The 27799-nt window shown below is 54.2% G+C and overlaps 1 protein-coding gene across 2 annotated transcripts in view; it reads right to left on the bottom strand.

Moving 5' to 3' along the window:
• Positions 1–323: 323 nt before the first annotated feature.
• The window catches only part of DPYSL3 (dihydropyrimidinase like 3), a 42058-nt gene continuing 14582 nt past the window's right edge, over positions 324–27799 (bottom strand). The window contains exons 1-14 of one of the 2 annotated variants that reach the window (XM_075164433.1): positions 25478–26746; positions 17817–17905; positions 15314–15498; positions 14098–14262; positions 13763–13824; positions 13243–13323; positions 10842–10910; positions 8175–8295; positions 6511–6667; positions 3555–3696; positions 3035–3205; positions 2248–2427; positions 1495–1657; positions 324–1025 (exon numbers count right to left, since the gene is read on the bottom strand). In XM_075164433.1, the coding sequence (XP_075020534.1) occupies positions 937–1025; positions 1495–1657; positions 2248–2427; positions 3035–3205; positions 3555–3696; positions 6511–6667; positions 8175–8295; positions 10842–10910; positions 13243–13323; positions 13763–13824; positions 14098–14262; positions 15314–15498; positions 17817–17905; positions 25478–25516 (1713 nt within the window). In that variant the 5' untranslated portion in view covers positions 25517–26746 and the 3' untranslated portion in view covers positions 324–936. Of the gene's footprint in view, positions 1026–1494; positions 1658–2247; positions 2428–3034; positions 3206–3554; positions 3697–6510; positions 6668–8174; positions 8296–10841; positions 10911–13242; positions 13324–13762; positions 13825–14097; positions 14263–15313; positions 15499–17816; positions 17906–25477; positions 26747–27799 lie in introns of those variants that run through there. The other variant, XM_075164432.1, reaches the window with a different exon arrangement.

The raw sequence follows: 27799 nt of genomic DNA, 5'->3' as shown, positions 1-27799 counted from the left end.
AGCCTGCGATGGCCAGGTCAGGTTGCAGCCAGAGACCGGACGGACAAACTGAACAGGCTTTTACAAACACTTGCAACACGCTGTTTTGCTGATACCTTTGCTTTTGCCCGAGAAGCAACACCAACACCCTGACGCCTACAGCGGCGAGCACCGCACCGTTGCCATCTGACAGCCTGTCCCTGCACTGTAGCCCCTCCAGCTCAAACACAGCCCAGAGCCCTCCTGGAGCCCTGCTGCCCAGCTCGCCCGTGCGGCACAGCCTCACACCACCCCTGCCCAGCAGCAGCAGCCTGAGGAAAAAAAAAGCCAACCAGCAACACGAGTTGTTTGAAGGAACAACTTTTTTTTTAATAAAGTGTACAAAGTAGTAAAACTCCTTACACGAGGTGCTGTGACAGCTGTTACAGAGATGATTTGGGCTCCCCCATGGGCCTCGTGGTGAAACGCTGATGAGCGCTGGGTGGAGGTGAAGGACATGAACACGACACAGACCCACCTGCCCCTACCAGCTCCTGTGAACGTGCCCTCCCCGTCCCACACCGCACCTCCAGCCGGCCCCCGCCACTTCGCCTGCCTGGCCAGTTCGCCCACACCGGGTTGCTCCTGCTGTCCCACACCACGGCATCCCACACACGTTCAACACGAATAACACACTGAACCGAGCGACCTGTCTGAGCGGCATGCATACAGAAAGGAAGAGTAAAAACACAACCCGACCGAACCCACGACAACAACAACAGAATTTTAAGGCTATGCATAAAACAAAATGAAGCAATATCTTTAAAGCTAGGTAGCAAGTAGCGTTTGTGAAACATAAGGCTTGAGGCTTATTGATTCTTCAGAACAGGTTTATTTGCTTTTCCTTCTTTAACACCAATGTACCATTTTTCTTCCTTCGCTTGAACAGGGATTTTGTTTCCTTCTCGGCAGGGACATTTAACTCAGAGAGGTTATGTTGGAGCGGCCTCCCGGGGGCGCGACGATGCGCTTGCTCGCTGAGCGAACGCCTTCATCAATCTGGGTACCTGGGAGAGGACAAGAAAGCACAAAGAGAAGGGGGAAAGCGAAGTTAAGAGCATTTTCTTCACAGGACTGAGCAGTCAGGCAGCCTGGGGTCTCGCCTCTCCCGAGGCTGTCTACAGCAACCTGCTTCCTCTCCAGCTCCAGCAATGACCCTGAGAGCGGCAGTGGTTTGAACATCTCTGTAAACACTCCTCCGTGAACAGACCCACGCAGCAAGAGCAGGGTCTGATGCTGTGCTGGCATCTCCGTGGCCACAGTCTGCCTTGTTTCCACTGCAAGGTGCAGCGGGGTGGAGGGCCAGCTCCGGCCATGTCCTTTAAGGGACACACAGGGTTTCCCCCTGCCATGCTCCACTCTTGTGCTCAGCCTGCCCCACACCACCTCCCATCTGCCCCCCGGCCCAGGACAGGGGCTGGGACAGTGTGGCCGGTGGCTCTACGCTCTCCCAGCCCAGCCGCCGCATGTGTTCACCTGACAGGCTGAATCCAGACTGATGGAGGTTCCTGACGGGGGGTGTCTGCCGTGTGGGGGACCCCCTGGTTGACCCCGCAGGGGTGCCCCCCTTGGGGGTGGTGGTCAGGTCAAACACAGGTCCGTCATACATGCCCCGGGGCACAGCATGCATCTCTGCCATCTGTCACCGGAGAGAAGAGGACAGTGACACTTCTCTGCTCCCAGGGAGCATCCTGCCATGGCAGCATCCTGCTCCAGCGATCCTTGGCTCCCCAGTCCCACTGCAGAGGCACTTCACGCTGCCAGCCCTGTGCCCCTCCGTCCTCCCTGCAGTGCTGAGGTCTGGCACAGCCCCGCCGCCCACCCTTCACTCCCACCCTGCAAAGAGCGCAGAGCCCAGTGCAGGCAATCCCTCAGCACGGGTTTACGCTGCATGGATGGGGAAGGAGAAGGCCATTTTGCCCAGTCTGTTTTTAACTCAGCGCTTCCCTCCAGACTCCTGCTGCAGCAGGACAGCAACAAGGGCAGGCATCACCCACTGTGACCCAGCCGAGCATCTGCCTCCAGTGGTGGCACACCATCCACACCAACGTCGAAGCTCTCTACCCAAGCCTTAACTATCCCAACTGTAGGTTCAAAATACACCCGTTTGCAGCACTGTTTCCAGGGTCCAGTGAGAACAGCAGAGGAAAACTAATCAGTTATTAGGGAAAAGGGCAATTTGGGCTAACGGTGTCCCAAGTCTTTCTCCTGGCATCCCTGTCTCCTCACCTTCCTCCTGGCTTTGATGCGCTTGTAGACATAGTCAGGGAAAGGACTGCTGGGCAGGAAGCGTCCAGTCCCCTGGGTCACATGCAGGTTGCCATCCTCCAGCATGATCTTCCCCTGGCATATGACAACCAGCGGGGCCCCACGTAGCTCCATCCCTTCAAAGATGTTGTATTCAGCTGCCTGCAGCAACGAGGGGATGATGGTCAGGAGGGACATGAGCACTGCCTACGCTCAGGGCTCTTTAGTCCCCACACCTCACGGCTTAAGTCACCGGTGCAGGGAAAGGACACCTGTAACAGCCTTGCCTGCCCCGGAGGCCTCCTTTAGCTCACTAGTCCATCACACTAAGAACACACCAGAGCTCCCAACACGAACCAGGACCTGCTGCTTCGGAGCTCAGTGTGAGCAAGGACTCCAACAACAGAGGAAGGCAGGACCTAGGCTTGAGGTAAGGCATGAACAAAGCACGCTGGCAAAGCCAGGAGAAAAATTGTACCTGGAAGAGGAACCCAGATAAGGAGAAATGCGTGTCCTTACACCTGCGTGGGCCAGGCTCAGAAGAAGAGCAACACAGCAGGGTGAGAAAAGCCCCGCGTGCAGAGCCCAGGGCTCACAGACATCCTACCCCACAGTCACAGCTGGCATCGCCCAGAGCCTGGACTCAGTCCCTCCTCCTCAGAGCCCAGCACGGCAGGGCAGCGCCAAGCTACCAGCAGCCAGGTAGTCTTTATACAGTGCTACTCACACCCCACCCTCCAGCATCCCCACAGACGAACAGAGGGCTTACGGATTGATGGGTTTTTGCCGTGACGATCTTCACTGCATCAGGATCCCATATAACCAGATCGCTGTCCGAGCCCACTGCTATTCTCCCTTTCCGTGGGTACAGGTTGAAGATTTTTGCAGCATTAGTGCTCGTCACAGCCACAAACTGGTTTTCATCCATCTTTCCTGTGGCCTGCTCAGACACAAAGAGAACTAAGTGCTCTTTTGGGGAAAGGGAGAGTAAGAGCCCCAGGAAGCACCAGACTCATTCCCACACAAGCCACTGTCTGGCCAGGCCCAGACCGCTGCGGCTGATCTTACTATTGGCGCCAGACAGACCGAAAACTGGGGGCACAGTCACAGCTCCTGGCTGTTCACCCTGAACCCGCAACAGCTGCCTCTCCTGCTCTGGCTTGTTTTGACTCTCAAAGCCAGCGAGGAGACAGACAGCTGGGTGCCCAGCTCTGCGGGGGCGAGAACAGGGGTGTCTGAGGTGCCCATCAACCCTGCCCGCTCTGCCCTCTCCCTGGCGTGACTCTTACCACTGCCTTGTCCCAGATGACAGACATTCGTTCCTCTATGCCGTTGGTCCCTTCTGGGATCGCCGTGAAGTTGTCTTTTCCAATTGCTTTCTGTGCGGTGCTGAATGTACAGTGGGCGCTTCCCGAAACCTGCAGGTCACCACTGAGGGGTGGTGGTAACAAAAGCATCATCAGCCATTTCGTGGTCAGACAACAGCAGGGATGTGAGGGACATGTATCGCTTCTGGGCACGGGCAGCCCCTGGCTCAGCTCTGTTTTACTCTGCACCCCCGTTTCTACAGCCTCTCAGTCTGAAGACTTCCACCCAACCTGGCCCCTGCGGCAGCCACGTCACTTGGGGGCACAGCGGCAAGAGAGCTCTGCCACACCGCGCTGCTCGCCTGTCCTGCACAGACAGCATCCTGCACCCAAGAGGAGTCAACAGCTCAGCTCCAGACGAAAACACCCTGGGGAACAGGGTGGCCTTTGTGTCAAGCCAAAAGATGTCCTTCCATACGAGACTCCAACATTTGCACTAACACAAAGGGAAAAGACATCTCAGGTCTGCTTGGGAGAGAAGCCTTTCTGCACGTGGGGAGAAAGAGGCCTCTCCACCCGAAGACTGTCCCCCACAGCCAGCCCTTTCGTTGTGTACTGCCAGCTCCTGCACCCCAAGGGGCAAGCGCAGCCCTCCGCTGCCCCACGGGAAGCCTGCTGCGGGCAGGCGTCACCCCTGTCTGTGGGAGAGAGGATGCGGCTGCAGGAGCGGGCTTACGTGGGGCTGAGCCTGTGGGCTGCCCACTGCTTGCACTGCCAACCTTCCCCAGCGAGGAGAGCACCTCAGCCTGGCTCCAGGGCTCCGGCCTGAGACATTTTGTCCAGCAGGAGCTCACCAAAGGCTCCTCTCAGCCCCACGTGGACACCCGCAGCATGACCTGCAGCAGGAGAAGCAGCCGGCAGCGCAGACCAAGGTGGGCTTGCAAGTGCGGGCTGGCCCACGCTACAGCCTCTGGCCCAAGCTACAGCATCTCTGCCACATCATGGCCACGAAAGCAAATGCCCCCCACGGCCACATGTAAACCTGACAGTGGGATGAAGACAGTCAGGACTCCCCAGAAGCAGCTCTCTCCAGGAGGCTCAGAAAAGCTTCACTGTGGTGCTCTACAGTGGCTGCTGCCCAATGCTGTTATCCAGACCCCTCTGCCCAGAAAGGGTCGCTGATCGGATGAGATGTCCTGACCCATCCCGCTCCTGACAACGATGGCAGAGGGCAGGAATGGGCAGAGCCAGCGAGCTGCCGACAAGCAGGGCAGGGCGAGGAGCTGCCCACGGCTCCCTGGAAGTCACCCAGCTGCTGCTGGGTCCTCGGGGAACAGGGGACAGGCAGCAGTTGGAAAGTCATTGCTGCCAGGCAAAAGGAAGCAGACCAACACAGGCCAGCTCCCAGCACTGAGGCAAGTGGCCTTGAGCACCTGGCTCCCAGACCGGCTGCGTCTGAACCCAGGATGGCGCGGACACAACGGCTCTGCTTGGGGCTGTGAATCAGCCCTAATCCACTGGTAATCTCCATCTTCCTCTGATAATTTCTGCCATATGTCTGACTGACTGCACAGCCAGAGACCCAGGCCGATGACACAACATGCTTCCTAATCTCCAGATTTGTCCCAGTGGAAGAAAACAAGCCGTCCAGCCCAGCTGGAGCCTCGCAGCCTCTCCTCCTGCTGAAGCCTCACAGAAAACGGTGCGAGAAACGTGTCAGGACAGATGCCTGTGGGCTGCAGGGACTCAGAAGTGCTCTTGCCTCTCCTTTGAGGTCTGGGGTAAAATTGAATTGGAAGGGAAGGATCAGAAAGCCAGTTCAGGAGCTGGGCTCGCTTTCCCTGCAGTCCCTAAGACCTGCACCTATTTCATACATCCAGACTGAGCAGAGGCACACTTTGCTCGTTGACTACAGCAAAATCCAGAGTGAGCTGCATATTCAGACCCCAAAGGCACCAGCATCTCTCTTAGGCCAGCCATGGCATCTCCACCCTGGCACAACCCAGGTTTATCCCAACGTGACCCTCTGCCGAGACACCTCTTAGTTACCAGTCATCCCTTGCTCATCCAGTCAGAGATGTTTCCAGCATTACCTCAAAGGTCATTTCCATTTACAACCCCATCAGTGTCAGTCATTCCTGGCTAGCACAGATCAGCCACACACGCACAGTTCAGCGTGCAAACACAGGGTAAGAGGGGCGTGCGAATCACACGTGGCGCGCGGACAGGGCCAGCAATGAGCTCTGCATCCCTAGCTGCTGCGCATGCCTTGCCAGTGAGAGGATGGAGTATAGCTGGGAAAGGTCAAAGCAAATTGCTGAAGTGCTTTTATTGTTTGCTCTCTATTTTCAACAAATCCCTTCCCCGCCCCCTTGCCTTCAGGGTGAAAAAAGGACCTACCATCCCTGTCAGATGCTGCCCTTAAAGGCCTCGTGCACTCTGCAGGCTGTACTACTGCTAACCTGTACAGGCATGAGAAAACCTGTGCTTTGTATTCAACCGGTGGCTCCCTGCCGTGACACCTGTAACCCCTCCACCTTCTCCTGCACCATCGCCACCCAGGCAGCCATTCCCCACCCTGCACGTGCAGAAGGGCTTCTGCAGCTTGGTGAATGCTTTCATTGACAAGTCTGTGTTAGCTGGTCCTCATTTCTTTGCCTTCTTCAGAGCATTTAAAATGACTACTTGCCCTGGTAGAGGCATTACTGATGTTAAGCTTATGGTGCCTCCCCTCTCCTCCCTCCACTCTCAGGGACACGCCACCATGGCTCTGAGTCAGCCATTTCGTCAGTCAGCTCATTAAATACCTACAGTGAAGTGGTTCAGGTTGGACTAATGTCTATGCTGCCCAGGCACTCCCTGATCTCTTCCTTCCCTATTTGAGGCCAGAGTCCGCTTCTTCCCGCTAGCAGCATCACCTAGCAGAGCTGTCACTCACCTGGCCAGGAGGGAGTTGATGTAGTCAGGGGTTGTTGGGTCTGGGCTCAGAGGTGGAGAGACCACAAACGCCGCAGCCTTGGCCCAGTTCTTGCTCCAGTAGTGCGTCCCGTCGGTCCCAAGACTGGCCGTGATTGGCTCACCAAACACCACATTGCCTGGAAAGGGGGACAGAAAGGACACTATTTTGGTGGAGCCTGGAGGCATTCTTTGTTCCACAGCACTACCAACAGCCTGCCGTGCCCAGAGGACACCCAGACCCACGTTGGGCTGTCCCACGCTGCCTGCTTGGACCTCAGGTGCTGGGGCAGGCAGGAGGGACAGCAAGGCCCACATCAGTGTCAGGGGCGAGCCCTGCCTGCCATCACCACAGGGCCCTCCCATGCCAGGGCACGGATCCTGCTGGTGCAGCAAGCCTGGTGGGAGCGTGGCGCGGGAAGGCACGGCTGCAGAGCTGTGTTCCCCAGAAGACACCACAGAGGGATGAACGATGCTGGCAACCTGGCCTCCTGCCCCGGCAGATAGCTGCTTCCCGGCCTGCCCTCCTGGGAAGCGAGGCCCCCGGTCCCCTCCTGCAAGCACTGGTGTCCCCCCGCTGTAGTGGGGGGCATTTCATCCCGCTGACTTTCAGCCCAAGAGTGACAGCCACGTCTCAGAGCTGACGAGCAGCGCAGGCACACCTGGCAGGGGTCAGGCAATTTGATAAGAAATGACAGCCCGCAACAGGGTAGGCAGACCACAACGCAGCCTGACACTGAACCCACGCCAGGCTGACAACCAAGCCTCCCATAATGTCCTTCATCGTCATCTCCTGTGCATTCTTCCTCCTTTATCCCTCGTAAATATTTACCACATGCCACCAAAGAGCTGGCAGGCTCGTCCCCCTCTCCTGTTCCTCACTCGCCTTCTGGTGCCTGACTCCAGGGACAGGCCAGGGGAGAGGGCAGCAGCTGGTGACCAAGGGCTTTTTGCGGAACAGGGCTTGTCATGCTGATAAACTAGGATGGGGACTGAGAAATTGTGCTTTTCTTTCCAAACTCGCTCTACAGCCTGGGCGAGTGCTTCTGGGAGACACTCATCGTTATGTCCCACAGTTACCAACTCCACCAAGAGCCTCTCTACAAATGCATCTTCTACATTCCCCCCCACACGCCGTTTTATAGAGGCTCGCTCAACACGGCTGTGGACGTGCACACGTGCGTGTGGGGAGTCCCTGGGCTCCACCACCAGTGACAAAGGGAGCCTCCCAGCCACCTGAAAAGGCACCCAGGCACCCCCGAGGGGCCACCAGTTGAAAGGGAGGCCAGGGCTATATGCAGCAGCTCAAACCACTTGCACGTGGATCGGACAATCAGAGAGCCCTTCACAGCCACAGACAAACTTTGGTGTTTAAAGCACTGCTCCTACCTGTGACCCACATGTTGATGTTACCTGATGTGACAACAGGAGGTGGCTCCATGTGGCCTGGTACAGTGTCCCTGTGCCCTTCACAAATCAGGGAAATCCCTGAACTGCTTTCCAGCAGAAGGGGAAGCACTGGACTGCACTCAAGGCACAGTGGTGGTCTTGGCAAAACAACCATGAGGACACGGGGACCACTGAATCCAGCTGTCCAGGATCCCAGCGGCAACAGCAAGGCTGTGTGCTGCAGCAGCTGCCACTCACCTTTTTTTCTGGCTTGCGAGATGAGGTCAGCAGCGCTTTTGCTCATCACTTTAGTCACATAGAGAGGACAGTTGGTCTGGCTGGCAATAGTGATGGCCCGGAAGACAGCTTCTGCTTCCAGCTGGAAGAGAGAACCGCGCACGGCTGCAGAGGAGCACCGAGTGGGCAGGGAAGAGCCCCTGCTCCTCTCAGCACACCATGGATTGCTGCTGACACCGGGTGCCCTCGGCTCTTACCCTTGACTCCCCGAGGGCAGGTTAATCAGGGAGACCTGACGGGGAAGGTTCAGTCTCCCTAGGGCCTGGCCCCACTCGCAGGCTACAGCCACACAATGCTCAGCAGGGGAGCGCTGCCTGGGCCGGGCTCGGGGGCCAGCGCAGAGCTGCATCTGCTGTTTTTTCCACTGCCTGGTTCCAGCTTTCCCGACAGCCGGAGAAGCCCAGGGCCTGCTGCCCGCGCCTGACAGCACAGCTCACAGGCTGAAGCCAGAGAGCGAAAGGGTCTGCCCCTTCAGGCCACTCACTGCTCCAGGCTCTCCTGCAGCTGCGTTTGGTTTAACCAAGTGTCACCCTGCCTGTGGCTGGGGTGCAACAAGTTATGCGCCGGCAGGCTGTTCACATCAGGGTCTGGCTGTCCTGCGATGCAGCTGCTGCTCATCCCAGCCTGCTGACACCCGCCCCGTGTTTCACTGTCCTGCTGCTAGCGGAGAGTGGATTTCCATCATGAGGGCTATCTTTGGACTATTACATCAGCCCGTGCTCAGCCTGAGCTCAACCCCAGAGTTTCTCCAAGTGTTTGCTCTACAGTTTGGCTTCAAGCTTCGGCATGAGAAAGTTCAAAACAGAAGCCTTAAAAAGACAATGTACCAATCAGCTAGCTCCCGGGGGAGGCCGGGACTGCCAGCTGCAGGGAATGCAGTAACGGCCTGCGGGCCAGGCAGCTGGCCGTGCAAGCTGAACTCTCCCAGTAGCAGGAGAAGCAGACCAGCACCCAGACACACGTGCACCCGCACACCTCTCGTACTTCTGCAGGCCTAACTGCTGCACAGTGAAAGGAGGTTTATCTCTTCCGCTTAAAGACTCTTCAAACAGAAATTTAAACAAGGAAATATTTTTATCAGCACTCTTACGGACTTGAGTAATTGATGGGGTTTAACACATGGTCAGGAGCAAACAGAGCCATCACTGAATACCCTTCACAACAGGTTACAATCTGGAGCAGCACCATCCTGCCCTACCAAATCACCACTATAATAGAAGAGCATGTCTTTAACACCCACTGAGGTCCCTCCAGGACAGAGCGGACCCATGGGGCTATGGACCACCCTCCCAATGCTTTGCCATCAACCTGTAGGCTTTATGGGAGACAGCAGGGTCATTTGTGCTCTACCTAACGTTTTCCCAGGTAGAGGATATTCTGGAAGAAGGACACTGTTTATTTTCAAAGGCAATGAGATCTGGATTTGGCTGAACAGACGGTATCTAGAGCCTTCTTGCACTGCTCTCAGTTGCCTTATGCTTTACTGGCATTTCAAGATGAAACACTCAACAATGTTTTACCGGCTTTGGATGAGAAGAACCACAGTGCTGTCTTATGATAATAGGACAGTTCTCAAATCCTGGCACAACCACAGCATCCCGTAATCGTTGGTTTGCTTGCCAACTAGTGGCAACGGGTCTAGAGCCATAAAAATAAATGGCAGTTTACACACAGAGGGATTCTGATCCTCTGTATTTGACATTGAGTCTCTTCCCTGTATAGGAAAATGTTTTACAGTCTCATACTTCAAAGGGAAAAAGCACTGTATTACACTAGGCTATATATGTTGTTACCAGCCATAATACAGTCAACTACTTACACTTTCAATTTAAGCCAACTGATTTTACTTCCAGCAGACCCTGAAGTACAAATCTGTCCCTGTGCTCCCCTGCTCTGCTTTGCTATTGTACCAAATTCCTACTGTTTTCTTCTTTCACGTGCTGTGGAAAGTTAAAAGCACCTCTCAGCAGGGAGCTATCTCAAGAAAACCTATCTAAAATTAGACTCAACTCAGATTAGTGGACCAAACAGAAAAATACCCTGTGAGCTAAAATTAGAAGTAATCTAATTAGTGTCTTGACAATGATTTGTAACCAGGAAATTCCCCCTCTCCTTCCCTCCCACTCCTTCCACCAATGGCTTTGTCCGTCTGATTTTAAAATGCACTTTAGACCCTAAGCAGAGATTAAGCAGGAAGAGGCTGGAATCTGTCTGCACTCGGACAGACATGAACAGTGAATTTTCAGAGGAACTAAAACTCACCATTTGATTCTTCTCAGGCCTCTTACACCCATGGAGTCACCTATACAAGACAAATGCCCCCAAACCGGCCCCAAATGTTGCTACAGCCATACAGATCTTTTTGTTGATTGATTAATCTCTGGGAGACTCAGAAGCCCTTGTCTCTGCTAGGAGACTTGAGCAAGACTGTCACAAACGCGCACCTCACTCTTTCCTTAGCTGATGATGAACAAGACAGTATTGCATCTATAAATGGATACCTATAGATGCATATACACACCCACTCCCCGATGCTTGCTTGGCCCCACTAAATACGCTAAGCCCTATTGTGACTTGTGGGGAAAGCTCTTCAGTGCAGCAAGGCTGGTACCATCCTTTACATCTTACCTCCTCAGGTCTGCTCAGCACATGGCCCTCGGGACCAGTTATTCCCATCTCCAACATCCTGGTTTGTTCCTAGGACATCAAAAGGACAGAGGGACATTACAAGACTGTGAAACTATTAACCACACAGAAAAGCAGATCCCTCCTGTGTTGAGCCCTTCCCTCAGGACTGCTATCACCCTATGTCCTGTGGGACCACTGTGCACAGTGAGAGGCTGCTGCACCCTCAAGGGGTTTCAGAGAGAAAGAGGGAGGATGGGGAAACAGGAGTGCTTGGAGGGAGCATGGACACCAACTGAAACCTCTTTGATGAAACAAGCACAGTGTGGAGGAAAAAAGGGTACAAAACTCCCAGCTGCATGAACAGCACTTGATGTTTACAGTGCCTTTCCAAGGCCCTTCCTGGCTCCCCTTCTGAAAAGCAAGTAGTCCGAGTAGAAACTATTGAGAAAACAATCATTAAATCCAATAAAAAAATTCTCCTCCTGAGGTTACCCCTGGGTCCCCAGTGCTGTTCAATCATTTCAATACCGGCAACTGCTAAATCCTGTCCTATATCAACTTCTATAGTAGCTGGTGGTGTGAAGTGTTGGTTCCTGTATTAACAGTATCCCAAGTATTTTGCCATTATAAATGAGGACCACGGATAATTGTGTGTGTGTGTGCGCCGCATGCGCTGGCCTGCCCCGGAGATTTCTCTCGTATTCCCTCGTTTCAAACATCTCCCTTTGACAGAGGTCAAAGGAAACATGCAGGGGGACTTCATGGTCTGCCCTGACCAAGGCACTCGGGGATCTTTCTGACCCTCACACCTTTATCCACGTGCTGTCACTGCCTGTGGCAAGGCACATGTTTGCTCCTACCCAACACCTGCCCCTGACTCGCAGAAACCACGTGCAGTTGCACAACAGGCAACATTTCTCCAAGAGGTGTCGGGGAGCGTGAAGTGGATACACAGCAGCAGTAATAGTAAGCCCGTAAGCAAGTAAGTAAGCAGTTTTATGCGCTTTTTCTTGTGTCTTGTAAAGTACTGAACATATTATGGGCATTAAATAATGCCACCAATCTGCGTCAGGACTGTGTAACTCCAGCAACGATAACAGATGTGTTCACAGCTGTTGGAGGAGTGTATCAAAGGATGAGGCTGCACAGCAGGTAAGTGCTGCGTGTTACCTCCTCTGACACCTTCTCTGCCACAGTGAAAGTGCCAAGCAAAGACTTGACAATACTCTTCTCACGGCTTGCTCTTCACCCACCACCAAGCACTCTCCCACCACCTACAGCACGTCAGAGTCTGAAGTGTGGAGCTCTGCTCACGTCCTATTTCTGTTCAGGCCATGCATCACATCTCTTCCCCTGCAACCTCCTCTCCTATCCTCTCCTATGTTGACCAAACTCTGGAGAAACACACAGTTGCCAGGACCACTGAAAGTAAAATGGACTGAAATGGGGAATGGAGAGGACAAATCCCCTGCCTTCTTCCTGGGAACCACCACCAGCAGATGACCATAAGCATCACGTCTCTGTGCTAACACCACGCTGAGCCTCACACCAGCCTGTGATGTTTCAATCAGTCCTGACAGAAGGAAGCAATTCCCAGGGCTGTGAAGTGCTACCAACTAATAGTTTTGGGGCATTTTGTGGTTAGGCTGGTGCTGAAGTAGAGATAAACTCTAGCCAAGACAATTCCTCTGACCGCTCTCTGTTTTCATGCGGAAGACCCATCCAATTGTGCACTGCAGCTCCAAAAAGTCCAAAGAAAAACTGATTCTTGTAGTCTGAGAGGATGTTCGAAGAATGACCTCTTAATTCACACTCCTTCAGCTCCCAAGAATAAGAGAGACAGGAAAAAACAAGCAGTTGCAGAGCATAACTGAGCAATGTCTTTTCTGTCTTAATGAAAACCAAAACATTTGGACTGTCTCTCATCCAGCACCAATTACAACACAGCAGGCCAAGACAGCCTACCCACTTGAACACCAAACCACATCCCTCATCACAATTCCCTTTCAAATCCAGCTCCATTAGCCTGCTGCTTGCTTACAGCAGGGAGAAAATTCCTCTCTTGCTGCGGCACGTTCCAATACACTTTAACTCTCTTAGCTGATTATGTGCAAGGCAAAGGTCTCTGCCTCTCCACACCGAAAATGAGCTGCGGTTGGAATGAACATACCGTACTTGATGACCTATTCTCTTCCATTTAGATAATTGCTAATTCACTATTTCAGATTTACTAATGCACCACACACTCACAGCAAAAAATCTTGGTAAATTTGATATTGCTGCTGAGCAGCAAAGAGATCACCTTTCGAATGACAATTTAGAGTCATTTTGCTAATGCCCCACACCGAATCTGCCTGGGGTGGATTTTCAGTCCCCACATACCAGAAGAGTAGTTAGTTACCTGTGCAATTATATCCCCATTTTCAGCATGAACTTGAGCTATGGCACCCAGCTCTGCCAGGCAGCTGAATATTTCATACAGCTAAAACAGAGACAAGAAAAAATGATTACCGAGCAGACTCACTCCCCGGCCTACGCACGGCCTCGGCACCCCGCACGGCCCTTCAGCCGAAGGCGCTGGCAGCGGCAGGGCCTGGTGTGGGTGCGCCGGGACCAGCTCTGGCCGTGCCGGGCGGTGCTCTCCGAAGGCCGTGGCCACCGGCGGCTGCTCTCAGTGATCTCCACGCCAGACCTCTGCCTCCACCTGCAGCGCGGGAGCCCGGCCGGCCCGTGGCTGGCGCACCATGCCCGCAGCCCAGGGGCAGCCCTCCGAAGGCAGCCAGGGCAGAGGAGAGGAGCCACGAAGCCCGGCCAGGTGCAGTGGGCCGCCTGCCGCCCCGGCCTCCCTGCGCCCAGCGTGGCTGCCGTCCCCCCCGCCGCCCCGCGCACCGACACAACCAAGGCGGCGAAGGGAGTCTCACCTCGGTGTTCGACATCTGGTACGAATCCTTGTAGGCCATGTACACCATGAAGGAGTTAACTCCTAGGGGCAGAGCAGAGAGGAGAGAGGGGTGAGATGGGGGCTCTCCCCCGCAGACAGTCCCGGTCAGGCTGCCTGCTCTGGGCTGCCTTCCCCGCCAGCTCATCCGCAGGGCACAACTCCCGCTCGCGGCGGCGCAGGATCCCGGCAGGCACTCGACAGCGAGAGGACGGACGACAGCACGGTCACCCCTTGCCCTCCTTCCACCGGTACCACCCCGTGGCGATGGGACGCCAGTCGCCAAGGCCCGCGCGCAGGGAGCGGTGGGCAGCAAACCTTTCTCTTGGACCATGGTGTGCAGCTCCTGCCGGACGCGGTCGCTCCAGCGGGGGATGTCCACGTGCAGCGCGTAGTCGCAGCAGGCCTTCCCGTCGGCCCACTCCCGCCACCGCTCCAACGCCTCTGCCAGGCTGGACTCGGGGTCCGGCACCACGTGGTCCACTGCAGAGGCACAGCAGGGGCAAGGGGTGGGCAAGGGCTCCCCACCTGGGCCACCCCACTGCGGCCCTGCACGCTGCCAGGCATCTCCGCGATCCCAGGCTCATCTCCTCAGCAGCTTCAGGGCAGCTCTGAAGAGGTCCCCATCACCTCCACGACGTGCCTGGGTTCCTCTAAGTGCATTTATTGGCAGGGAAGCACACAGAGCCTTTCCTTAACAGCCTTTGGCATAGGACCAGGGGCTTTTACAGGCTTCTGCTGAGAAATCAGCTGAAAGCTGATTGTCCTTCCTCATCCCCACTTCCACCCCATTAACACATAGCCTCCTCCCATGCTGCAGTTCTAATGCACCTTTTATTGCCCACCATGTAATCCCCATGCCCTGCCATAGTCCATTTCACACAACTTATTTTTTTGGCCAGGGGGAAGGAGAACCGGTGGGGGGAGGGCAAGAAACCCAGTCCTTTACTGGAAGGATCAACAGTTGCTCCTGCATCCCAAGAAACCCTGCAGTGCACACAGCTGTGACCACTGCACAGCAGTAAAACCTGGACCTCAAACCAGTGCACAGCTGTGGCCTTCTCCAGGGAAGGACCTCAGAATTCCCTTTCCTTTTTCGTTAGGACTGTTTATTTCCGAGCAGTGCGGGATGCCAGGACATTGCTCTGTTCCTCTGCTCAGAGTCATCTGAGCATCATGCTGCCCTATTTTTATTTAACAGGGAAAAAAAGTTATGCCATTGGTCCTTTTTGAGGGTCCCAGGGTCACCAGTGGCTGCAGACAATGAAGCAGTGCAGAACACTGGATCTGCAAGGGCAAGGGGTCCTACGCAAATCTCCTGTACCACCACTTCAGTATTACTAAGGATCCCAAAGATTCACCCCACTCCTCACTCTCTAGACTGCATTGACAGAGATCACAGAAAAGATGAGCACACTGTCATGGACCTTTAAAACAAAGACGGCTGAGAAAAGCAAAGAGAAAAAGAAATAACTGGGCAATGTTCCAAGAGTGCTGGGTGCTGTCACATACAGGACCTGCCTGCTGCACTCACTGATCATGGTGGTTCCACCAGCCAGGGCCGCTTTTGTCCCTTGGAAGAAATCATCCACAGCTGTCATCCCCTTGTATGGCATCTGCAGGCGAGTGTGGACATCAATTCCTCCAGGGATCACCATCTTCCCATTGGCTTCTATGGTTTTGACCCCTCCAGGGACAATCAGGTTGTCTCCAATCTGCCTGATGAGATCATACCAAGATGGTGAGCCACACGCAAAAGAAAACCACAACATAATCAATGAACAGTTCACCTAGGGAGCAGCCAGGTCAACTCCTCCCGCCGGCAGAAATGCCCCGCTCCTTCCCACTCCCACACCTGGGCTTGCGGGAGCCAGCAGAGTGAAACCACCTCACTCTGCAGCAAAATGCAGGATTGTCCGGCTTGCTTAAACCTACGATTTGCATAGTCCAGGGGTGGCTGCCATCTGTCCAATTGCTCTAGTGGTGTCTATGATGGCACCTGCTGTCTAGGGCAGGCACTGGGTTGGGATAACTGGGGAGTATGGTCTGATGGGCATGCGGTTCTCTGCAGTTTATGGTGAGAAACTGCCTAGGACACTTCATACCCTACAGACTCATGAGTCAGGATCCTGCAAGCGTTTCCAGCGTAGCAGTCCAACCTGATGACCCAGCGTGCATGCTCACAAAACCCGACACCAGCCCTGCTTCCAGTAAGCCGCACCCCTAATCTCTCTTCTCCCCCGTCCTTCTGCCCACCTTAAGTAAGGCTCAAGTCTGAGGCCTACTTACAGAGAAAGATGATTTCCCAGCGTAATGCCACAGCTGCTGGGCCAGCTCAGGACTCGTCAGGGACTTGTAATGCTGCTCACAGCACAAAGTCCTGAGGGTAAAGGGAAGCCTCCCTCCGGGGAGCTGGGGAGGAGCTCACAAAGTGCACAGCATGGCTGGCTGCAGCCTGGAAGCACTGGGCTCACTCTCTTCCCAAGGAGCACAGAGAGAGTCCTCCCCTCCCCAGGACCTCCCTTCTCACTTGCCTCCTTCATGCCCCTGAAGGACATTTTTGCTATCAGCAGGACCACACTGTAGTGAAGGCAGCTAAAATCCCAAGTACCTAAAAATATCTTCTGAAAACAGGAAACCTAAAAAGTTCCAGTATACATCTACTCGAAACCTAAAATACCGTTATAGTCCTCTGAAGTTTGTGCTGTTCTAGCACACGACATTCTCCTCCCTAGACATACCCAGCCCTCCTGCAGGCCAGGACACCTGAACCTTAGGACTCCCTTCGCTCAGCCCCCCGCCCCCTCAATCCCTTTATCTGTCCATATGTAGCACTCAGCCTTCAAATCTCTTCTTTCAGAAATCCTATTTTCATCAAGCCTTCCTCAGTCTTCCCTGATAAATTAAGATAAAAGACAAGTTGGTTTTAGTGGAAAACTTCTGATTTCCTTGACACACTGGGGAGGTAAATGAGGAGCAAATTCCTTAGTCACTTTGCAGGTTTTTTTCCTTAGAATAACAAAAGTTCTGTGGACAGAACTGCTCACTCCAGTGTCCTCACAGCAATAACCCAACAGCTCTTTCCAGTGCTTTTATTGAGATGAATCCATCACCAAAGGATTTAAACTGCTCTTACCAGAATTCACTTGCGAGAGCATTTCACTTCCAAGGCTATGAAATTCTGTGACCTCCAGGCTGCAGACGAGGCTAAGTGATTTGCCCAAGGATAGCCAGGAAGTCTGTGCCATAGCAAGACCTGAAGCTGGCTCTGATCCCTGCCTGGGTACAAGTACTAGTCAATCACGGCTGCTCTTGTCCACCAACTAAAACCAGCCTCATAAAAATACAGTCCCACTTCTTGAAGTACTTCTCTGCTGCTGGATTTTTAGAATACACCATCCTGGGAAGGCTGGACATTTTCCTCTTACCATAAAGCAAGCAACGCCTTTTCAAGTTCCTCTGCTATGAACTATCACGGTTCTTTCAATTCACCCAGCCTGGAGCTGGTCCCAACGTGATACATTTGCCACGTTTGAACTGCAGCCTTTAAACAATGGAGTTATTACTGTACCTCTGAAACACACTCGAAGAAGCTGGGGGGACCCAGAGATTTGACTGCAATTCCTGAAAATCTCAAGGATGCAGATGACCTGCACCACAGAACTGCCCTTGTTAGTGCTAACAAATGGGATCTTGTGTGGGGTCATTCATGCTGATACTGTTAACACAGGGCAAAACAGGAGTCAAAGATAAATACTGTTCCTGGTGCAATTAGATACAGCTTTGTTGTACAATGGACACTGTGTCACGAAGTCACCAGCCCGACTGCAATTCAGTCACTGGAGTTACTATGTAAACACGTCAGGCAATCACATATGTGCTCACACACACTGCAGAGCTGAGCCTCTAACCAGAGTGGGCTATCAAGTTCTACTGGCTGGCAAGTTGAGTACATCCCCAAAAAGCCAATAACCATCCAACCTGAAGCTGATTTAAGGGGAGATGGAGATAATACGCTATAGAAGTCCCATACTTACTTTATGAGGCCATCCTCCATGTAAATGTCAGCATAGAATGACTGGTCATCGTTGACTATTCTCCCTCCTTTAATAAGGAGACGATCACTCTGCGAAGGGAAGAGCACAGCAGTTGTTAGTAGGAGGCAATACACGCGTTTCTCAGTGGCCAGTACAGTGCCCTCCTACTGCATCAGACAGCTCACCCCAACAGCCGATACTGCAGAAAGTTCACGTCTGTACCGACACTTGAAACAACAGGACAAGAGCAAGGATTGAAAAAATCATACTCGCAGGACTGTTTCTGAATGGAGCAGGTGCTGCCAGAAACACCTCTGAGGCAGAATGAGTACAAAGAAGAGTCACTGAGGACACAGCAAATAGGCTTCCATAAAATATACAGAGAGAAGTCAAAAGCTTCCTATACCAGGTCACTACACACATAAATCTGCAAGCAGCCGAAGCCTCATACCAGTATGTAAAGCAAGTTTGTTACTAAGAGCATGTCCTTAAATCTTATCCAAATACCATGCAAAATAAGTTGCATTAGAAAAGACAATTTATATCTCTCTCATCTGTTACCACCTTGCAAAGACCACCAGCAGGACAGGCAGCCCTGAAGGTGATGCATCTCCTGTTGGAATCTGTCCCTCCCCTATGATGCTCAGGGTGAACACCTTCTGAGGCGTTTCACGACATCACAGGTCTACACAAGACCCAGGAGGCACTGAACTGCATTTCCAACTCATCATTTACCACCTCCTCTGCTCTCCTTTCTACTGACCTATGTGGCCAGCAGCCTTCTCTGAAGGAGCACAGCCTGACAGTGGTGGAGCACCCAGACCAGAACTGCTCTTATCCTCTTCCTCTATTCACGCTTTTGGACCTGGGCAACCCAGCATACACTGATGGGAGAGAATGGACACTGCCCTGTGGGGAGCAGACCCTGGCCTGAGGAATTGGTAAGGCTCTTCTACGTTCACCTGCACAAGTCCGAACACCAGCTGTAAGCAGTACAGGGGCAAACAGCCTGATCTCACACAGAGCTACCATGTATTCGGGTGACTTAAGCTGACTGTGCTGTTGCAGAGAATATGCAGTCTTCCTGACTGCTTAAAATGCCTCCAACAACCCTCCAGCTCTCAAGCTCCCCTTAGTTTCCTCTCTGCTCTCCCCAGTGCCCACAACCCAGGTTTTGGCATGTGAGTATGAGTACACCCCCCTTCCACAGTCCAAGCCTGGACCATGGCTGACTAGAGCCTTCCGCGGGGCTCACACGCCAGCCTCACCCTTTGAAGCTCTTGCACAATTAATTCCTCTACAGGGAACTGGGTTTGTTCTTCATCTGCCACGCCGGGGTGATTTCTGGAAGCATCATCACAGTGGTGGTAATTTGCAGCTTCCTCCCTAGCAACAGAAGGATGTGAGAGAATCCCCCCGTGTCCCTGCAGCTTGAAGCAGCCAAAGCCCCGACACCAGTGTGCGTTTTTACAGCAATCTCATCCACACACAGTCGAGACAAAGAAACTGGGTGGGGAAAGGATCAGAATGCACGGCACTCTCAACCCCGGCTGCAGCTCAGCGCTGGTGCAGGGGGAAGAGCCACGGCCTCTCCTCGCTTCCCAGGCAAGGGCTGCACCACAGCTGCACCGATGACCAGCAACCGAGTCCCAGCAACAAGGATTTACCTTCTCCGCTCAGTGCAGCTTAATGCTGATCAGGAGCCTCGCCTCCCACCAGGAAAAGCGCATGGCCGAGTTGTTCCCCTGTTCCTGCCCTACCCACCATCCTCCCCGACAAGCAGAGCCGGGGTCAGCCCCTCTTCTCCCCTGACCTAAGCTAACACATCAGCGCAGCCAGTCTAGCAGAACTTTGCTATCTAAGGGGGGGTCTGGAAGCAAGGGCACGTTGCTGGTCACAGACCTCCCCGCACAGCTCCTCTAAACAGCTAGCTTTAACAGATCACAACCAGGACACAAAGATACCAGCCTTGACTAGCGACCCAGGGGACCATTACCACCTCTCACTTGCAGCTCTTTTCCTCAGGTACAGCCGAGGCAGGAGGAGAGCCGGGTGCGCGCTGGCCAGGGAGTCCCAGGTCCTCATGCCAGCTCTCAGCCTGTGCTGCATCTCTGCCCAGTGGGCACACGCCAGGCGATGCTCGGCTTTGGGGCTGAGGACCCCGAGCACAAACAGATGCTGTTGACGAGTCATTGATTCTCCTCCTCCCCCCACATAGGGCACTTGTCCTTCCTTTTGTGTCTATCCAATTGCCGTCTCACTAACAATACTGTAATTTTAAGTTCAGAAACCCCTAAGAGAGCGAACCACAGCCAGTTGCTTATAGCCTGTCAGTCACAGGGGTGAAGCAGCTGAGCCATGGCTCCTGTGGATGCAAATGATGAGTATTTAAGTAACACAACAAGAAACGTAGATAGGAACTACCAAGCAACAGTATCAGGTGTCAGCTATGGAAGAATCAAGGCCACAGTTAGAAACACAGGGAAGAAGATTCTCATTTTATATTTCAGTCAACTGTTTATACAGTTTCTCCCACATAACCAGCCCCTATGCCCTTGGCAGATCCTCCTTGGCTTTACCTAGCCTGCACGATGAGGAAAAAAAAGAGTCTACCTCCCCAGATCAAATAACACGACCGGGCCTTCAGTTTTCTTTGTCTTGCCCATACCCTTTAAACCTCCCCAACTTGCTTTCCCAAAGGCCCTGGAGTTCATTCTCAATAGAGTGCAGGAGTGCCAGCAAATATTGATGCTGGCCTGCCTCTCCCTGCGCCTCGGACAAGAGAAAGCAAAGGGAGACAGGCACAGGCGGCATGGGGGGGTAGGAGACTGCAGCACTTGACAATTACTGAATAAACTGTTAATATGAATTCAGAAAATATGCCTGCCCACAAACACAAATGGTCATTCTGTAGCAGATGTGAAGGGCTGCTCAGTGCTAACTCTGTTAGTACACAAAATTGTGAGGTCCATAACGGCTGGAGCACAAACAAGGCGTTCATTCAGGGGATCGGGCGCTGTCTCAGGGCCCGCCCTGAGCCCGGCTACCAGACACCCCCTGTGCCCGCAGGAGAGAGAAGGGCTGCATCAGTGCCTACCCACCAACTACGAGGAAAAAATATAATAAAGTAAAATACGTAAAATCCAAATGACATCACACCTACAGGCTCTGGCATTGTTCAGGACTGCACCCAGACGTTAAAAGGTAGGGGAACAAGAAAGGAAGAGAATGAAGCAGTTATGAGGAAACAAGTCTGACTTAATAGACAGGCTTCTGCAGCACACGCTGCCAGAGGAGCCTCAGATTACAATAAATGCACTGTTTCCCCTGCCAGGGCTCATTTGTGCATCTCCACACCCACCACGTCTCCCCGCCAGCCAGTGTCAGGCTGTGTCATCAGCCATTGTTAGCAGATGGAAAAACCCTCCTGCAACCAGGAGCTGCGGAGGCACCGCAGGGAGCACCTTTCCTCCCAGCCCAGCAAAAGCACTGCAGGACTGGGTGAGAGTGCCCAGGGCCCAAACCCCAGCCGCCTCTGCTGCCCAGCTCAGCCCCTGGCTGCGTACGGCAAGCGGGGGCTGGCCTCTGTGCAAAGGGCCCGGCTCGCTGAAGCGGCAGCGTGAGTGAAAGGTACCACGCAGACCATGGCTGCACGCAGCTCTACCTGACCGCTGGCACAGACCTGTCGGGCTTGCCGGCCTGATCTCCACCGCTGACTGTGTCTCAACAAGTCTCCACGCAGCCAGCGACAGCCCATTTGTCACCGGTGTGGCACAAGCATCCATTTCTGCAGGCACAGGTGCTGCCCCACCAGGCCAAGCCTGGAAGCATCCTTCCAGCACAGCTCTGCCAAAACCTGGCGGGATCACCACCAGCCCCCAACACCCCTGCCCTGCTGGGAAGCCTTTTTGCTGAGCACTCCCTGTCTCTCTGCCTGTTGGCATTTGGAATCAAGCTTTCAAAACCATTACCCATTCCCTCATGCCCACACTCTGCTCCTGATGTTCTTAAGCATCATCTGGTCATTTGAGATCCCAAAATATCAGGGGGTCTCTTATCAGTTCTCAGTGTGACGCTGCAGAAGGAAAGGGAGGCAGCAGCTTCCAGAAGGCTGCTGAATCCAGCCAAGAACAGTGCTCACCTTGTTTACAAAGCACAAGGGCATAATTAGGGTAGCATGGAAGCAGGTGTATGGCTTTACTGCTCTTTCCCTTGTAAAAGAAGATACACTAATTGCAATGGTGTTTCATCAGTAGCTGGATGTCTCCTCCTTACTAATGTACCACACAACAGCATGGAAAAACCCCTAGCTGGAATCATAGGGATAGACGGCCAGCTGCACTCAGTGATTCCCCACGGTCTGTGGGAATGGTAAGAAATGCCATACTGATAGCTGCCAGTTTACCAAAATCTGTCTAGTCAGTAACTGAGGCTTTTCTCCCCACTTGCACCTGCTACAACATACTAGCCATTCCCATGCAGAGCTCATTGTTTCTAGAGGTGCCAGAGACATCACAGAGATGGTGCTCGTGGGCTGTCACAGGGTGGTTGAACGAGATGTGCATGCCTCACACCAATAAAAAATATCGGAGTCCAGTCCACCTGGGATAGGAAAGGTTTTTGCGACCAAAGCACAAAGACTGAGCAATTTTGATTCAACCAACAGTTCTGTTGATAGTTATTTTATGAAATCAGGGCAAGGCATTTTACCACTTTAGTCTTCCACCTCTCTTTCTGCAGGGATAGGAAAACATACTGTGGACAGCAGGTTAGAAGTATTTTGATTATATCTCCAAACAACCAAAGAAAAGGAACTAATAAAAAGTCTCACAATAGACACACAAGGTTTGAAATTACTATTCTCCTGAGCTGGGCAACCCAGCATCAGCACACATCTGGAAAGTAATACTATGTTTACTGCTCTCTCATGCACTGTGCAAAATCTAAGGCACAGTGAAGAGCAACACTGCCATACCAAGCTGATGAAGCAATCACTGAGAAAGCCAAAAGACTCAGTTAATCTCCCCTCCCCATGTTTTCTCCACATCACAACCAACAGATATGCCCATACTTCCCAGTCTTCCTTCAATGGCTACAGTCTTGCCTGTCACAGTGTCACATGTAGCTTTTAACCAGGCTTTTCCAATTCAGGTTGGGAATAATTCCCACAGCAATTTACCTCGCACAAACACATGCACCCCTCATGCTCCTGGCTTCTCCGCTAAAATGGCTGTCCTAGAGAAGACCAGAAATTGCTGCAAACAGATACAACTGGCAAACCATCATTTTTCAGATGTTATTGTCAGAAACTAACTATGAATTCTGACTGCAGCACTGTTGAGTACAAGAGGAACGAGGAGGGAGTGTTTGTTCATCTCCAGAATCACACTAGACAGTTCAAACAATGGCTGTCAGGAAGTAAAAATACTCAGATTTCCAGTACATCCTTCACAAAAGCCAAACCTGCCTATTGCTTGGGTGACAGAAGCGAGGAAAGCACTGCTCCCTTCATTTGTGGGCTCAGTCATTGCTTCAGTGCTATTAGCTTTGAGATCTATAGGTGAGTTACCCACCAGCACAAGGTAGCTCCTATAATTCTCTGTATACTCTCATACTCCAGACTTCCCCCCCAGCTGTGATGCTTTAGATGCTTTAAAGGTCTCTGAGATATCTTATATCCTAATGGCACAACACACTCCCAAAATCTCTCTACTAACAAGCGCAACTTAGCTAATAATCTGCCATCCCCAGAAGTCGCTATGTGTTCTGACATGTAAGAACAGATTCTGGGGCAGAAATTTAGAAAGGAGGAATAAACAATCAAAACAATGCCCAGGGGGCCACAATCTGCAGAAAGGGACAGAAGAGATCTTGTTCTAGGGGAGACACTGTAGCTGAGATTTTCTTTCTGCCATTCCATTCCAACAGAGAAGAGCACCCAACACCTGACTTCACTTCATTGCTTCCCTCGGGCCTCAAAGCGTGGGTTCATGGGTCATTTGACCAGAATTTCAGAGCAATCTCCTCCACCCCAGCCAGGACATGATAATGCTGCAGAACAGGGCAACTGAGTCCCAGAGGGTCATCACCAAGCTGCAGAAGTCAGAGGAGAGAGCTACCTGTAACACCAGCTACACAGACACCACTCACCTGCAGCATTTTCAGCTTCAGCAGGCTGACGAAAGGATTTAACAGGGAGAAATGAAGCAACTTGTGAGACTGTGTTACCACTGAGGTGAGAAAGTTCCTGCTGGATCCCACAGGAGCGGGAACAAGCCCTGCATATCGGTAAAGCATATCATAAAAGTCCTTGCAGAAAAAGCCCCAGAGAATGGGAGAAATCCCACCTGCAGTAATGTTGTTGTCACCATGGTGGTCTAAGGATACAGAAAAGGCAAGATGTGTAAAGTGGTAATATTGCTTATCAAAACAATTGAATCTGGGCTGACAAAGGAATTTCTTTTTACAGTGGTTAATGATCTTTGTGCTTCTTTGGGAGCATTTTGTTCACATCTGTACATTAAAAGGAATAATGAAGCTCAAGTGCTTTGCTTCTCCTTTTTCTTCAAGGGGCCAAAGCTGTCCTCAGGGGGAAAAACAAGAGCTATACAAAGCCAGCGGAAAGCCATCAACAAGATGAAAGACCTGATCGCTTTCCCAGAAGAAAGCCCCACGCAGCCTCCCCTAGGGAGGGCCCGGGGAAAGCAGCTGCACCCGGCAGAGGAAGGCACAAGCTGGATCAGGGCACGAAAGCCCCGAAGAGAGGTCAGCACAGAGAGGCGCCGGTGGGACCCCGGGGAGTGGGGCTCCCTGCACCTTCAAAGAAAACATGTCAGCCAGTCTTTCTTCTCGCTGAGAGGTGGCTGTGTCGTGCTGGCGGTAGGTGTGGTCCCTGCGCTACTGCGCCAGCGACGGGGACCGCTGCACCTGATGCGGCAAGACAGAAGAACGGCTCGGGATGCAGCGGCTGGCACCGAGCGCGGAGAACGCCCTGCGGGCCAGCCGAGGCATTCGCTGGACCGCACCCCCCGCCCGCGGCGGCTCCTGCCCGCCCGACCGCTCCCCGCCCCGGCCGCGCTCCGGGACAGCGGGGACCCGCGCCGGAGCCGCGCTCCTGGCCCCGCCGCGCACCGGGAACGGCCGCCCACGGCACGGGCAGGCCGGACGGCAGCGGGAGCCCGCTCCCCGCCGGCGCCCCCGGCCCCGCTCGGAGGGAAGCCCGCCCGTGCGATGGGCTTGCCGGGCCGGTCTGCGCCCGGGCGGGTCACCGCCCTGCTAAGCGGCCCTGCGGGAGGCTGCCCCGGGCGGCTGCTCCAGGCGGGGACGCTGACAATGCCCGGGGAGCGGGTGCCGCCGGGCACCGGCCGCCGCAGAAGCTCCAGCCAGGGCTGAGCCCGCCGGGGCGCGGCTCTGCCCAGCCTGGGGCGACCGGCGGAGCCGGGACACCTGCGCGGGCGGCGGGCCGGGCCGCGCCGCGGCTCTTTGTCTGCGCGCCGCCGCCGCCCCGGTCCGGCCCGCAGCGCCGGACACCAGCACCGTGCCTGCCGCCCGCCCCGCGCACCGCCGCCCGCCCCGCGCTCCCCGGCAGCCCCGCGGGGCGCTCGGCACCGGCAGCGCCCCCGGCACAGCCCGCCCTGCCCCGCCCCGCCCGCGGCACCCACCGTGATGCGCGGGATGTTCTTCTTGCCCTGGTACGACATGGCGCCGCCCGCCCGGCCCGACCCGCCGCCGTCTGCGCTGCCCTCCGCACCGGCTCGGCACAAAGGCGAGCCCGAGCCCGCGCCCGCCGCCGCCCGCCGTGCCACCCGCCACCGGGGACGGACGGCCGCCCCGCCCCGCCCCGCCCACAACGCCGCCCGCGACCGCCAGGGGGCGCCCCGCCACCGGGCACCGCTCCCCGCGCAGCGGGTACTGGGCCCCGGGCACCGCTCCCAGTGCACCGGGTATCAGGTGCTGGGCTCCGGGCAACAGTCCCCGCACACCGGGTATCGGGTACTGCGCTCCAGGCATCGGGTACTGGGCCCCGGGCCCTGCTCCCAGTGCACCGGGTATCGCGTACTGGATTCCAGGCACCGCTCCCAGTGCACCGAACACCGGGTACTGGGCCCTGGGCACCGCTCCCAGTGCACCGAATACCGGGTACTGGGCCCCGGGCACCACTTCCAGTGCACCAGGTATCGGGTACTGGGCCCCGGGCACTGCTCCCAGTGCACCGGGTATCGCGTACTGGATTCCAGGCACCGCTCCCAGTGCACCGAATACCAGGTACTGGGCCCCGGGCACCGCTTCCAGTGCACCGGGTATCGGGTACTGGGCTCCGGGCACGAGTCCCTGCACACCGGGTATCAGGTACTGGGCTCCGGGCACTGCTCCCAGTGCACCGGGTATCGGGTACCGGGCCCCGGGCAGCGCTCCCAGTGCACCCGATATCAGGTACTGGGCTCCAGGCACTGCTCCCAGTGCACCGGGTATCCTGGTACTGTATTCCAGGCACCGCTCTCAGTGCACCGCGCACCGCGCGCCGTTCACCGCACACAACTCCCTGTGCACCGAGCAGGGCTCGCCAGCCTCCGCACGCCAGGTGCTGGGCACCAGCACCAGCTGCCGCACACACGACATGGCCCACCATGCAGCTTGCCCGGGGCAGAACCCAGCCTCCAGGCCCAGGCCCCTCTGCCGGGGAAGCGCTGGGCTTGGGGTGGCTGTGGAGGGGCTACGCAGCCAGCCCATGCGGGGCCAGGTCTGAACCCCGGGCCCAGCCCGCAGAGAGGGCAACCGGGGGAGCAGGCCACAAACAGGGCTCTTCGCAAGCTGAAACTTTTCCATGTAATAATAGTAAGTAAAAATGAAAGAGATTTCTAAAAGAATGCATTTTTTGGTACTGCTGGAGTGCATTTGGATCACCTTAAACTTACTTTCACAAGCACAAGAATTGGAAACATTTTAAAAAAAAAAAAATACGCACTACACATCTGACTCCGGGAATCTTGTGTCCTATGTAAACACCCCCAGTCTTGGCAGCACCAAGGACTTCTGTATTTCCTCAGCTGTGATCTTGGTAGGAAGGTTTAAACTGTGGAATTGGTAACAAGTACTCAGCATGTGCAGAGACGGACGATGCTGGGCCTGGGACGCCAGGACTGGGCCAGCTGGAATTGTGCTATGATGGACGGGAAGAACTTGTCTGCCCTCTCCTGTCTGACACCATCCACGATGCTGCCGGCAGGTCCGCCGCCCTACAGAGCCATGGCCGGGCCTGAATCTCACTCTCTCTCCCAGCTGTGACTCTTCTCATGTGCAGAGCTCTGAACGCCATCAGCGAGATCTTCCTACAGGTCCTGCCAGGCAGCAGCTAATGGTATGTCCTCCGCTACCCAAATCTTACAGCCACGCCTGGCACAGGCATTGCTGTAAATCTGATTTCTGGCTCCTGCTAGAAAAACAAGCCGTCTGACCTGGATGATCAATACTCAACCCTCTAGTTTGCTTTCCAAACTAGACCCTAACCATGGTTTGCAATGGCTGCAGGGGCCCAAAGAGCACTCTGCTCACCACTGCATGCACAAGCAAAGCAATCTTCGTAGCACAACCCCTGACGCTGCAGCCAACTTTGACTGCTACAAAGCTCTGGGGAAGCGGGTGATCGCAGCGTGGACTGCCTGGAGCGCGTGCTCTTCTGCCGGGGTTCAGTGGAGGGTCACACTCCATAGTGTTAATTACATGTTCTCCTCGCTGAAGGGTTTAAGAAGTACATAGATTGGTATGGCAGCCCTCCCCTACCACAAGCTTTGATGTCTCCACTGGCTCAGTAATCCAGCCCAAAGCTTTTATTACTCACCGAGTCTGTTATTCTGCGTGTGCTTCCACTAAAGGTCGTAGAAAGTTTTACTTAATACATATTTATTCTAAACCCAAAAAGCTTTCACCGGCTTAAAGTGAAAGTCAGCAGCTTCTCAATAACCTATTTATCACTGCCATGACTA

The sequence above is a fragment of the Calonectris borealis genome, chromosome 15 (assembly GCF_964195595.1).
Source record: "Calonectris borealis chromosome 15, bCalBor7.hap1.2, whole genome shotgun sequence".
Taxonomy (NCBI): Eukaryota; Metazoa; Chordata; class Aves; order Procellariiformes; family Procellariidae; genus Calonectris; species Calonectris borealis.
The sequence above is the reverse complement of the archived record's forward strand: the minus strand, read 5'-3'. Positions and strand labels throughout refer to the sequence as shown.